The sequence below is a fragment of the Rhinolophus sinicus genome, chromosome 18 (genome assembly GCF_057876585.1).
Source record: "Rhinolophus sinicus isolate RSI-liver-muscle chromosome 18, RSI-T2T, whole genome shotgun sequence".
NCBI classification, from domain to species: Eukaryota; Metazoa; Chordata; class Mammalia; order Chiroptera; family Rhinolophidae; genus Rhinolophus; species Rhinolophus sinicus.
Window position 1 is genome coordinate 39,593,880 of NC_142518.1, and position 14,435 is coordinate 39,608,314.

The 14,435-nt window shown below is 40.2% G+C and overlaps 1 protein-coding gene across 1 annotated transcript; it reads left to right on the forward strand.

Moving 5' to 3' along the window:
* The first annotated feature begins 6,232 nt into the window (after positions 1–6,232).
* GSPT2 (G1 to S phase transition 2) lies at positions 6,233–8,507 on the forward strand. Its single transcript, XM_088794735.1, has 2 exons — positions 6,233–6,355; positions 6,462–8,507. The coding sequence occupies exon 2, from the start codon at positions 6,473–6,475 to the stop codon at positions 8,360–8,362; it is 1,890 nt and encodes a 629-aa protein (XP_088650861.1). The 5' UTR covers positions 6,233–6,355; positions 6,462–6,472; the 3' UTR covers positions 8,363–8,507.
* Positions 8,508–14,435: the final 5,928 nt, after the last annotated feature.

Below are 14,435 nucleotides of genomic sequence, written 5' to 3' on the forward strand. Positions count from 1 at the left end.
TCATTCTTTGTGAATAGATGATCAGACCTGCTGGCAACATGACAACATGGCAGCCACCTCTAAGTATCGTAAGATTCCCAAGTTTGACAGCTTCCTTAGTAGAGTGTAAGTCCTTGCACTCCTGTGTCAGTGCATGGCTGATTTCATGTGATCCCACTTTTCCTGTTTCGTTTGACTTTGCAGAATGGGCCACAGAGGTGGTGTGGCAGCAGTGTATTAATTTGTAAGGGCTGCCATAACCACAGACTGGGTGGCTTAAACAACAGAAATTTATTTCTCAAAGTTCTGGAGGCTGAGAGTCCAAGATTAAGGTGTCTGCAGGGTTGGTTGCCCCTGAGGCCTCTCTCCTTGGCTTGCGCATAGACACCCTCTTGCTGCCTCTTCCCATGGTCATCCCACGGTGCTCATTCACCCATGGTTTCTTTCTGTGTCCTAATCTCCTCTTATAAGAACACCAGTCAGATTGAATTAGGGCCTAACCTAACAAACTCATTTTAATTCAATTACATCTTTGAAGCCCAAATCTCAAATACAGTCATGTTCTGAAGTACTAGGGGTTAGGGCTTAGATATACAATTCATTTCATACAGGCAGGATCGTCTCTGAGCCACTCTGTCAGCCGCATGTCTTCCACCACCTCCCATCATCAGAGAAATGGCCAGAATTAAAATATGTAGGGTATCCTATGGACACGTGTCCCATTTGGGAGACCACCTCAGGGATGATGTAGATGCCTGATCTCTGCACTGTACACCTGAAGCTGAACAATAATGAATGCCAACTATAATATATATATATATATATATATATATATATATATATATATATATATATGAAGCGGAGTACAGCATTAGGAATAGAGACAGTGGAAATGTAATGGCTCTGTGCGATGTCAGAGGGATACTGGATGGGGGGAGGGGGTTTCACACAGTGTGAGGGATATAAATGATAAAAGTCTAAGTATTGCTTTGTCTTGTGCACCTGAAACTAATAAAATTTAAAAAAAATGTGTCCCCTTCCTGTCATGAAATATGCCTAGCACTGTGCTGAGCAGATAGTAGACCTCTTTTCCTTCCCCTGTTTCTGTTTCCCATGGTAAATTTGGTAAGCTAGAGACAAGACTATCTATGATCCATGATAGAGGGAAAATAATGCACGGTGGAACCACTAATCTGAACTCTAAACAAGCCACCTCATTCCTCCTCTATGAGTCTCTGGTCCCTCATTCATAACGTGGAGATAATACCAGTTACTGCATCTATAGGATTTTTGTGAGGATTGAACGAGGTAACAGGTACAAAAGTGCCTGTAAACAGTATGTTGCTTAATCCTTGTAAATTTATTCCCTTTAGTTCATATTCAATCCTTACCTTTGACTGTTTTTTGACCCTGGAATCCTGCTTCTTATTCTCACTAGACTTATTGATTGCCAATCCAACAGCCTTTCCTACCAGTGTCCTACAGTAAGAAAAACTGACTTTGTTTTTAAAAGTACCATGTTCAGGATTCCCTCAATTCAGTCATGGCTATCCCATTCCACTTTGTCAGATTATGATTTTTCCAGCCTCCCATACACTTAATGGTGGCCATGAGACCTAGTTTTGCCCAATTAAGTGGATGGGGAATCTGTAGGGGTCTTCTCTGGAAGATTCTGTTTCTTGATAAATAGAACATACTATGTACAATCGAATATTATTCAGCCATGAGAAAGCAGGAAATCCTGCCATTTGTGACAGAAAGTTAGATATCTAGATTCTTCATCTAATTCAGTCTTCATATTTTGGCAAGAATGTCTCATGTCTCAGAGATAGTGTTGCATTAGTCTATCATAAAGCACATACTGTATGGATGTCCTTCTTTTTGTAATGGGAACAGATATCGGTGCTCATTACCTAGAGCATTTGAGTCATTTGAAGTTAAAATGGAGATGTTTTAATTCTATCTATCCTTCTTCATTTATTAGATGGAGTTATTCTCTGATGAGAAACTTCCCCCATCTACTATTTGATAACCAATGTAATAGTTCATATGCCAAACCCAGGATAATTGTTTCATTATTTGCCTCTGCTTACCTAATTTCAAAATAATGAATTAATTTCCTAGCATTTAATAATAGTGACCATGAGGTCTTTGTTCCTTTAGAACCACTATGGGCCACTATGGACTCTATATAGGGCATGTAACACAGTATTCTTAACCCTGTGTTCATTAGTCCCTTGATATTTTCCTGTTAGTCCCCTTTCAGCCTATCTGACACTACTATTCCTTAAACCAGGATGAAACTTAAAACTTTGCTTGTGCTCTAGCCACCCATTGATGCTAAGTGTATGTTGGAGGAAGAGGGGACTCTCAAAACCTGGGAGTATTATGTTTTCCAGTCTAAACTGCTTTCGTTAAATTGGATTTTTTTTTTTAAGGAGGGTTCAGCTCATAGTGGCCCATGCAGGGATTGAACTGGCAACCTTGGTGTTATTAGCAGCATGCTCTAACCAGCTGAGCTAATTGGCCACCCCAATTGGAATTCTTAAGAAAATAATTTTACTATTCCCTAAGACAGCCACCTCTCCCACACCCCAAAAGTCAATTCTAAATTTTCCCATTTCTCATTTTTCTTACTGCAATCCTCCCTCACAATCTCCACAGGGTCATCTCCTACTTTAGGAAGAAAACATAAGTCCTAAAAGAAATTCACAGAATGTCCTTTCTCTCTTAAATTCACCCATGTTTCCATTCTCTCCAGATAATCTAAGACTTTACCCTCTTCTCCCATTTGTGATTTAAACCTGCCAAATCTCCTTATACTCTCTTTAGTATATATAGATGCTACAAGCCAGTATGGCTTTAGCATTATATTCTGTGTTTGAACACCAAGTTTACTATTTATTAGCTATGTGACCTTAGATAATTCAGCCTCACTAAACATCCATTTCTTATCTGTAAAATAGAGTGATAAGATTACCTTCTTCACAAAATGGTATGGAAAATGAAATGAGAGAATTCATAGAAAATAATTGAAATGTAACCTATGCCTAAGAAACACTTAACAAAAGTGAGTTATTATCAGATAGATGCAGTTCAACTATGACATACTGCTAGAGAATATGGAGGGTTTATGAAAAAATGGTTTCTCTAATTATGTTGATGGTAGTCGTATTGAGACTACTATATGTGTAGGTGAGACAAATCAAATTAATATTTTATTTTCTAATGTTATCATTCCCTGTTGTCATTGAGAACCAGTATTCCTGGCTTGGTAGAAATGTATAAAATCGGTCTGATACATTTTGTCATACCAGATAATAAACCACCGAGGACAACTAGCATAGTCTCAAAACGATTCAGAACCCAACTTGAAGAGGCTTCCACTGGCCAATGATGGACCATCTTAACATCGATAAGTATAGTAAGGGGAATTGTTTAAAACACATCAAATATATGTAAATCCAATAATCCATAATTATTATTTTGAAATATCCTTATTTGTCATCTGTGAATGATTGTAGGCAACCAATCATTATTTTGAAAACTCTCAAATAGAGAGAAATAAGCACTTCTCTGCCTTTCCTTTACAACTTGTACTTCAAAGTAACAAAATTGTTGATGAAGGGAAATTGTTTTAAAGTAGTATTCTGGTTAATAAAGAAAGGAAGAATGACAAAGACAATATCACAGTTTTGCAATCCCTAATGATATGTGTCTACACAATTACCACTAATTACTGCTAACTGTAAAAGAAGTCACAACCTGACCTTATGTGCCTCTTTAAGTAAATACTCAAAATCCCCCTTGAAGAATTCTTGCTCAAAAAAATTGCACCTATATCTGATCAAGATCATAGATCCAATTATTGATACATAGGAAATACAGAGAAAAAAAGAAATATTCTAATCTATATCATAAGGATAGAATCAGCAAAGTCAAGAATGTAAAAAATTCTACAAGTCACACCATCCACTTTCTTCAATGAGTAAATGACATGAAAAAAGTGAACCTGTAGATTATGAGAGACTTAACAGTGTCAAAAAAGCTAGGCAAAATTGAACGGTAATATTTGAGCATACACTTATGTGCTAAAACTATACAGAAAATCATGGAAGTGATTACCATAAATGTTAAGATAGTGGTTACATTTAGGGATGGAGGGAGTGAGTTGTGATTGCGCAGGGTACAGAGAAGCCTTCTGGGTTGGCTGTCAAATTTCTAATTATTGATTTGGGTGGTGGATACAAGTGTGTTTCCCTTCTACGTCAATAAGCTATAATTTTGTTTTATGTGGTTTTCTGTATTTGTGCTACATTTTACAATAAAAATATTTTAAAGCGGAAAATTACTAAATTAAACAATAGCTCGATATTACCTACTTTTTTTTTTAAGGCTTTTGGTGAAGAGAATTCTCTTATGTACTGAATGAACTCTTTCAAAGTTCTAGGCTGATAAACTGGATACAATCACTCCATCACACAAACCAAAAAAGTTTTGTCCAAGGTTAGTCTCTGTGTACACAGCTTGGTCAATGTTTCTCTTTCTTGGGTGGACCTGCTTTTCCCCGAGCCCCAAGGAGGATGGCTTGTGAGGACATCCACTCACTATTTCTCATTTTTCCTCCAATTTCTAGAAGTAAAGCATCTTCTGTTCTTTAACAGAGTAGTCATGCTAATATTCTCGTGGTCAATGCAATTGGCCCAGACAAAGGAAACTTCCCAGGTCTTTCCTGCTTCCTTGCTATTACTAACCTTATGTAAATACAACTGCCTAAACCTGGACAAGTTCCCCCAGAGACATTTTAGTAAACCTATCCTAGGTTTACAGAATGCCCAAGAAAGGCTCCAACACATTTGTGGAGTATTGTCCAAAGATCTCCATTCAACCTTTCAGTTCTTCCTAGTCATTGTGACTAGGTGTGCACATTCTCTTTATGCGACAACAAATAATTAAGCCATTACCTGAGGCAAAAAGAATGAAGTGATTTGGTATCTAATGGCTTGGGAACGGCAAAGAGCTAGTAAAATAGTGCCAGCCCCAGAATGAAGCCATCAAGGATCCAAGTATGTTAGATATAGGACATTTTTTTTCTATCCCTAAAGTCTGGAGAACACAATTCTTAAGTCATAATTCAGTTACTAATTTTTATAATATTTTGACTTGGATTTATTTAGTATCCAACTCTATGAGTTCATCTTGTACTAGCAAATTGTATTTTCCCAGTATCCTTTTTCTTTTTCTTTTTCAGTTTGACCTACATTAAGATAATTTACAAACTAGCTCTTTCAGACTTTGGCCCAAGAGTTACAAACTCTTTCTGAGACTGAGATTCTATTGGTTAAGGTCTTATGTATTTTGTCCATTTCAGTGCTCTTAATTGGTTTAATTAGGCTGACACCCATAGCCCCATGCCATTGCCATTAACTGAGGAAGGTTCCAACATGACACTGATTGTTTCTTAGAGCAAACACATTACCAGCAGTGAGTGGGGTTCCAGGCCCCTAGAATGAGTCAGGAAAGCCTGTGGACGTAGGGTGTACTCTGAGGAGGTGCTGGCGAGTAGGGCAGGTACTCCCAGAATACAGCTGGTCAGAAGAATAAAAGTGATCTGAGTCCAGTGCCTGTCTATGTGATGCCATTGTCCAGGCACCAGCACAAATGCTGTAGGTTGGGCAGCTTCACTGGGACAAGGTTCTCCTTGGGAATTCCTTCCATGCAGGCAGCCAGAGTGCTGAACATGAAAAGATGTTACAACCCAATTCTTACACCGTAGAAGCCATCAGCAAACGTTACAGGCTTATGGGGGTTCACTGAAAAAGGGAAAATCAAAAAGACCTCTGGGTTTCAAATTAATGAGTGATCCAAAGTTGCATTTCCTAGGGTCAGATACATCTTCATGTATTTCATGAGGATGAAATACATCTTCATGATGTATGTCTTCCTTTGGTTGTTGGGTTTCTAGGTAGTTAACCCATATCTTGACTCTATTTGTTCAGTGGGATTTTTCATTTTTACTTGAATCTCTGAGCAGAATTGTAAGTCAGGTGTGCCTGTCTAGGCTTAATCTTTAAATTGTGGTAAAACTGCTGTCCCAGATCATGTGAACAAAATAACTATAAATTTTCATTTTGAAAATTATACTTTTAGACTTAGCCCAAGACTGAGAACTAAGGAGGCCGGGTGTACGGAAGGCAGTGAGGGGTCAATCCACCCCCGGCGCTGGGTCGGCTGTGGAGGAGTCGGAAGTGGTTGGGGTTTGGGGGAGGAGATCCGCTCACACACAAGAGGAGAGGCTTGAGCCGCCATATCTGCTGCCGCCGCCGCAGCTGCGAATGCAGTGTCGGGACTTAGCTGCCTCTGAGCTGCCACTAAGGTTCGTGTCGCTACCCCTAGTCCCTGCGCGCTTGCTGCCTTCCCCCTGTCGGCAGAGCCCGCTCTTTCTGTCCTGCTGACCCCGCTCCCTCCCCGCCACCCATCAGGTCCTCAGACCATGGATACGGGCAGCAGCAGCAGCAGCAGCGACTCGGCGCCCGACTGCTGGGACCAGGTGGACATGGAAGCCCTGGGTTCAGACCCAAGCGGGGAACGAGCGTTCTCGGCGGGGGCCGAGGCCCAGCGTGAGCACCTCAGCTCGGCCTTCAGCCGTCAGCTCAACGTCAACGCCAAACCCTTCGTGCCTAATGTACATGCCGCGGAGTTTGTACCATCCTTCCTGCGGGGCCAGGCCCAGCCGCAGACCCCCGGGGCCGACACCACCAGCATCGAGGAAACCTGCGCCAGCGCGGGGGACCCTCAAGGTAAAAGGCTGGGACGGGGGGCACCTGTGGAACATTCCAAAGAGGAACAGATAGTGTTGCATGAAGGTTCCAATTCAGCCGTTAACATGGAACTTTCAGAACCTGTTGTAGAGAACGGAGAGGTGGAGATGGTCCTAGAGGAGTCGTGGGAGCACAATAAAGAAGTAAGTGAAGCTGAGCCAGGGGGTAGTTCCTTAGGAGATTCAGGGCCTCCAGAAGAAAGTGGCCAGGAAATGATGGAGAAAGAGGTAATGAGAAAATCTAAGTCTGTGGCCGTACCCTCAGGTGCTTCTAAGAAAGAACATGTAAATGTGGTATTCATTGGGCACGTAGATGCTGGCAAGTCAACCATTGGAGGACAGATAATGTTTTTGACAGGAATGGTTGACAAAAGAACACTTGAGAAATATGAAAGAGAAGCTAAAGAAAAAAACAGAGAAACTTGGTATTTGTCCTGGGCCTTAGATACAAATCAGGAAGAACGAGACAAGGGTAAAACAGTAGAAGTGGGTCGTGCCTACTTTGAAACAGAAAAGAAACATTTCACAATTTTAGATGCCCCTGGCCACAAGAGTTTTGTCCCAAATATGATTGGTGGTGCTTCTCAAGCTGATTTGGCTGTACTGGTCATTTCTGCCAGGAAAGGAGAGTTTGAAACTGGCTTTGAAAAAGGTGGACAGACAAGAGAACATGCCATGTTGGCAAAAACAGCAGGGGTAAAATATTTAATAGTGCTAATTAATAAGATGGATGATCCCACAGTAAATTGGAGCAGCGAGAGATATGAAGAATGTAAAGAAAAACTGATGCCCTTTTTGAAAAGAGTCGGCTTCAGTCCCAAAAAGGACATTCACTTTATGCCCTGCTCAGGGCTGACCGGGGCAAATATTAAAGAGCAGTCAGATTTCTGCCCTTGGTACACTGGGTTACCATTTATTCCGTATTTGGATAATATGCCAAACTTCAACAGATCAATTGATGGACCAATTAGACTGCCAATTGTGGATAAGTACAAGGATATGGGCATTGTGGTCCTGGGAAAGCTGGAATCAGGATCCATTTTTAAAGGCCAGCAGCTTGTGATGATGCCAAACAAGCACAATGTGGAAGTTCTTGGAATTCTTTCTGATGATGCTGAGACTGATTATGTAGCCCCAGGTGAAAACCTTAAAATCAGACTAAAGGGAATTGAAGAAGAAGAGATTCTTCCAGGATTCATACTTTGTGACCCTACTAATCTTTGCCATTCTGGACGCACATTTGATGTTCAGATAGTGATTATTGAGCACAAGTCCATCATCTGCCCAGGTTATAATGCAGTGCTGCACATTCATACTTGTATTGAGGAAGTTGAAATAACAGCCTTAATCTCCTTGATTGACAAAAAATCCGGAGAAAAAAGTAAGACCCGGCCCCGCTTCGTGAAACAAGATCAAGTGTGCATTGCCCGTTTAAGGACAGCAGGAACTATCTGCCTTGAGACATTCAAAGATTTTCCTCAGATGGGTCGTTTTATTTTAAGAGATGAGGGTAAGACCATTGCAATTGGAAAAGTTCTGAAGCTGGTCCCAGAGAAGGACTAAGCAGTTTTCTTGATACCCTGCACAATACTGTGAGAATTGACTACAAAAGTTCACCACCTTCTCCTATTTACTGGCCATTGACAGACTTTTCTCCATATTTTGCAAAGAGAAATTTCACAGCAAAAATCCGTGTTTTGTCAGCTTTCTCATGTTGAGATCTTAGTTATGCCACTAATGAACTTACCCACAAGTTTCCTCTTCCTATACCATTCTGCTTCCTTGGACAGAATCAGTAATAGCTTTGTAAGTGATGTGTATGTAATTGTCTGTAACAATGAAAAATTAATATATTTTTTAATTTTTCATTTCCCTTATATTTAGACAACCCTTATTCACACAGACCAGTGTGTGTCAGTGTGTGTGTAAATGTTAAAAAGACAACTAACGTGAATAAAATGTTCCATTTGAAACTCTTGTCAGTTTTTGAAATTCTTTTGAATACTTTGAAAATTTATGTATAATACTCTTCAATTAGGTTTTTTACTTTCTGAAGTAAATGAAAACATTTTATTGAGCTTTTAAAAACACCACTCATTGTTTTAAATCAGGCATTTACAAACAATGTACATGTTTGTATTAAGGAAAAAATTTAATTTTGAAAACAATTTAGTTTAGGGCTCTCTCCAATGATCGTTGTTTTCTGTGTCCAAGTCAATAAAGGAGCTCTTCTGCTTCCCCACTTAACACACCCCTTTATTTTGTTGACCTTAAGACTTGGGATGTGGGACACAACACAATAAGGGGCATGACCACTGAGGAAATAATAGGGCTGCAAGTCGTTTACTGAAAAGTAAGGGTTAGTGAGGGTCCTGAGCTGGGAAACGTGACCATTCCGCCCTTCTTCAGTGCTTGGGGGTTAGTAGGAAAGATGGAAGGTCATTTTGGCAATCAGATCACAACCCACATTTTGGGTCAGAGATAATGGACTTGTCTCTGAATAGCATATTGAAAACACCAACTGTGTATACTGAGATACTTTTATTGCCAGGAGAGTAGCCTTACAACCTGCATAACTATCAACAGCTGCAAGAACTTTTAGTCTTGGTAAGTGGGTAGTGGCCCAATGGAAACAGCTGCCCAATGGTGGGCAAAGCCAATTCCTCACACTCATGGGCTGGTTGAACAGGGGTAGAGACTGTTGCCAGAACGTCTGCAGGGGTAGAGAATGTTGCCAGAACGTCTGCAGTGTCCTCTTCGCCATGGTCCCTTTGCCCATGTGATTTCAGGACGTCTAACCTGTCTTAGATAGCCACTGGTCTTGTCAGAGCATCAGTAGAATGATTCTGTGAATCATCCATCACAGATATGTAGGGTACCCACATGGAAAATGAGGAGTTTTCTTTGGTCATATGTCAGCTAACCTAATCCACAGGGATGTGCCTTATATTGTCTTGGACCCAGTCCTTTAATAATTAGAATGTCAGTGGCAAGAGTTTCATCTTTCTTTTAGTGTTCCTTCTCTTGCCTCTGTGCTCTAAACTTGGTACAAAATACAGGCCAATCCAGTGTTTGCTAAAAGTTTTGCCCTGGAAGCCACTTTTTAAAACATGCATTTCTGATGCTGTATCAGTCTCATTGTTTGGCAATTTTAGTAATTTACCAATGGGATTATTGTGGATACCTTCCACTAATGGGCCAAAGCCACAAGGCAGGACTGAATTCTTTTTTTCTCCATCCAATTTGGATAATTTCCAATAAAAAAACTGGCTCCTAAATGTCTTTTTCATTAGCCAGTTGTATAGCAATTTCTCTACCAGGAGCTGTATTTAAAATTTTTCAGAGCAGGACATAAATTTTTGTAAATAGATTTTAGAAATCAATTCTTTTCAGTGAGAAGCAGATTATTCAGGTGGTAGGAGATGCCACATTGGCTCTTTAGAAAAGTAGATATAAACTAATGGTAGCATTTTTTCTAACTTCCTGAGTACCTTCCTTTATAGTTCTTAATGTGCGGTGGTGTTCTCCAAATACTGCAAATAGGGGTCATTCACAAGCACAGTACTAGTTTCCTCAGGGCATACAAAATAGTGTCCCTTCAGAGGTCCCCTATTTCCTCCAATTCAGACCAATTTAACTGAACTGTCATTCATCCCAAATTCCTGGCAACCAACATAACGTAGACTCTCCTGGCTGCATGCTGTAAAATACATTATGAATTTCCTACTTCAAGCTTTCTTAACACAGTTAAGTGTTTGCCCATTGGCTCTTGGCAACTTGTCTCCTAAGGTTCTTTTATTTCTCTGGTCATTATGGGAGAAATCTGAGGAGATTTAGGGAAAGGGGCCAACTTGTTCTGTTCTTCAGTGACGACCCAAGAAGGAAAGAAAGGGGAAAGTTCGGTCTGGGTAGACGCTACAGACCTCCACATTGCTCACTCTGAGTAGCTTTCTCTGGTACCCAGTAAAAATTGCCAGTGCTTTTAATATCCACTATGGTTAATGTTCCTGTCTTTCAAAGACAAATCCTTTCTCAAAATAGACCCTCCCTTCACAATATCATAATTCTGGTTTACTACAATGCAAGAACCTTCTGTTTTAAAAGTACTTGCAAACATTTTATAGTACAAATACTCAACTCACTCATTTTAGTTAAAATTAACTGTTTAACAGCAGGGAGGTGATTAGTTACCACTTATTTCATGGCCATTAAAGAAGAAACTATCCAACAAGCACAGAAATTCTGCCAAAACTTGAGCGTTTGAATATGTTCACATTGATCCAGTGCCTGTTTTATGTTCAGTATGGTTCTTTCTATATTTTCTGTTAAGACTATTGGCATATTTCCATTTGTCCTAGTTTTCAGTTACAATATTTACTCATGGTTGGCCACTGGGGGGAAGAAAAATTTGACCCGAGGTTCCTAACCAGGGACACCACTAAGTCCATGGAGTGGGAAGAGAGGACTTGCCTTAGAATTCTGGAGAGGCGTTTTTCAAAACCCCCGTGTGTGTGTTTTTTAATGTTCACCAGATCACCAAAATCAACAAGGGAAAGGGGGCAGAAAAAGAGAGACAACCTACTGTGTGAATTTGCCGTGGAGGAGGAAAAAATGCTTTGTTTACATGCAAGAGGGCTTACAATTTTACACTATAGCCTGTAGAATATTGACTATTGGCTTCCCTCACAGGTCTATCCTGAATTCAACAATGCCAGATTGTTTGAGAAGAAATTTGTCTGAATTCTAGGGGGATTCTCTTTTCCTTCACTTATCCTTTAAAAAAATTGTACAGGTTTTGTTGTTGTTTTTAAGTCAGGGGATGAAAGTTTCGGGGTCTAAGAATCAGACATCAATCAAAAGAGGTTTGCAAAGCCCCTTATTTTCTACTCAGATTAACATCAAACAATCAGAATTTATACACACATATAATTTGCAGACATTTCTCAGCTTTCTAGTGAAGATTATTCTCTGAAAGCTGAACTTCTCCAAAAGTACAAGCAGAGAATATTGAGACCTGCCCCCAGTTTTAGCATGAGAAAACACAAAAAATTTGTCCAAGATTAGGCTGCTATGTGCATAACCATGTCACTGTATCTTTTTCTTGTTAACATTTTTTATTAGTTTCAGGAGTACAAAACAATGTAATAGTTAGACATTTATCATTTATATCCCTCACACAGTGATAACCCCCTCCCCCATCTACTGTACCCCTCTGACATCTCATACAGCTATTACATTTCCACTGCCTCTATTCCTAGTGCTGTACTCCGCTTCTTATAACTACATATACATATAAACTTGACGTTGACATTCATTATTGTTCAGCTTCAGCTGTACAGTGCAGTGATCAGGCATCTACATCATGTCTGAGGTGGTCTCCCTAATGAGACAACTGTCACTGAATCTTGCACTTGATATTGTATCCAATATGTATCCATTTATTTCTCTTTCACATTTAGGACAAGGCTTCTTCTAGTCTCTAACAGAGACTTAATTATCTCCTCTTGAGACTACTTTTACTAGCACTACTATGGTTTATCAGTGACTTTGGCTACACCAATAAATTTACAGAAGAAAAAGACATTGTCACATGGCAAATGACGAACCAAAGACCCAATGGCTTCTGCAGATTGAGCAGACAGTCCCTGGATTAAAGGTTAATGTTTGATTTCTACTTTTGTATTTCTTTTTGCACCCTGCTTTAATTGATGCTTAGTAACATATATTTAGCTTTCTAAACTGCACTAGTTTATTTTTTCCAATTTGGTAGGGGATAAATGAATAGGTGAAATAAAATATGTTGATACACTTTTGAACTTCTAAAGGCTTAGCTCCTGAGTGATGCTAATGACAGAAAGCACCATTCCACCAATATTTTTCAATACATGCTAAACCAAAAAGAACTCTGGTCTGAAAGAGTAGATGAGCTGCAAGCATATGTTTCACACAGTTCAGAAGGCAACACAGAGGGTTTAAAGGGCAGAAGATACAGCTAAGGAGGCTCTAACCTTAATTGATGGGTGATTCAGGATGGATGAGAGGTGGCTTCACAAGCTCCTGGTGGTGAGTAAAACGTTGCAGTGACCAAAAGTTAATATAATTCAAGAAGAACTGTTTGCCTTTATGCATAGCACAGTATTCAAGATGTGGAGGGAAGTTGAGGGCATGAGAAAACTCATACTGCTTTCATACCAGAATCTGAGTGGGCCTGCAGGTGGCCAGGGGACGAATACACATTAAACTCATCTGTAAGACAAAGGTCAGCACTGCTGGAAATACTGGCAGCATGGCAGCCAACTCTGAGGATGGTGACATTGCCAGCTTCACAGACCCCCAGGTATGGGTGTGAAGCTTCACACTATCTACCGATGCCTGAGTTAGTGGGATCCCAGATAACACATATGACTGAGTGTGCAGACTAGTAACAGCTACAATGAAGGGAAGTTCTGCTCTTGGCCACCCTGGTGCCCCAAACTCTGCTAGAAGATCCCATCATCAGAGAAGTGGCCAGAATCAAAATATGTCCCATTCCTGACATGGAATATGTCTAGCATTGTGCTGAGCAAATAGTGGACCTATTGTTCTTCCCCTGTTTATGTTTCAGATAGTGATCTTGGTAAGCCAAAGAAGGACTATAACCCATGACAGAGGAGTAAAGTAATGCACTGTAAAACCACTAATCAGAACCCTAAACAAGCCACCTCATCGCTCCTCTCTGAGTCTCTGGTTCCTCATGCATAACGTGGAGATAATGCCAGTTACCTCGTTTATAGGATTGTTGTGAGGACTGAACATGGTAGCAAATTCAAACGTGCCTTGAAACAGTATGTGGCTCAATCCTTGTGAGTTTACTCCCTTTCGTGCATATTCAGTTTTTACCCTTGACTGTGTTTTTGACCCTAGAAGATCTGCTGCTTCTCACTGGTCATTTTGATTGGTGACCCAACAGCATTTCTTACCAATTTCCTATGGTAAGAGAAACTGAGCATTTTAAAAAATATGTATGTCTGGTTTGGTGGGGAGGGGTGGACCTCAGGATTTCCCCAATGCAATTATGGCTATCCCATTGCCCTTTGTCAGATGATGGTTTTTCCAGCTTCCCCTATACCTGAAGGGGCCATGTGGCCCAGTTCTTCCCAATGAGATGTACAGGAAATGTGTTACGGACTTCTGCTATAGAAAAGGCTGTTTCTTAATAAGAAGAATAGATGTGAGAGAAGAGGATGATGGTACTTGGAATATGCTAGAGATGGCTGGAGCTGTTGCAGCCATGTAGAGGCAAGCATGTGGTCATAGAGTCAACCTGCTGAAAATTGAGCGGGAAGATGGGAGCTGTGGTATTCTTGTGGCATCTTTGAGCACCTGAACCAGTGCAAGTACTTCCAGACTTCTTATCACAGTTAAAAAAAAAAAAAAAAAAAAGTAAGGCCCTGTTTGTTTATACTATTGTCTCTAAACATTAACTGCATAATAAACTCATTTGAAAGTAGCTTTTAGAAATACAAATGCCCCAGCTACATACCCAAAAATTCTGATTAATTAGTGTATATTGTGGCTTTGGACATTAAAAAAAAAACTTTCTGTTATAGTGTCAGACAAATGGCAAAATGTAATATTATAAAGAGCCCATGTAGAT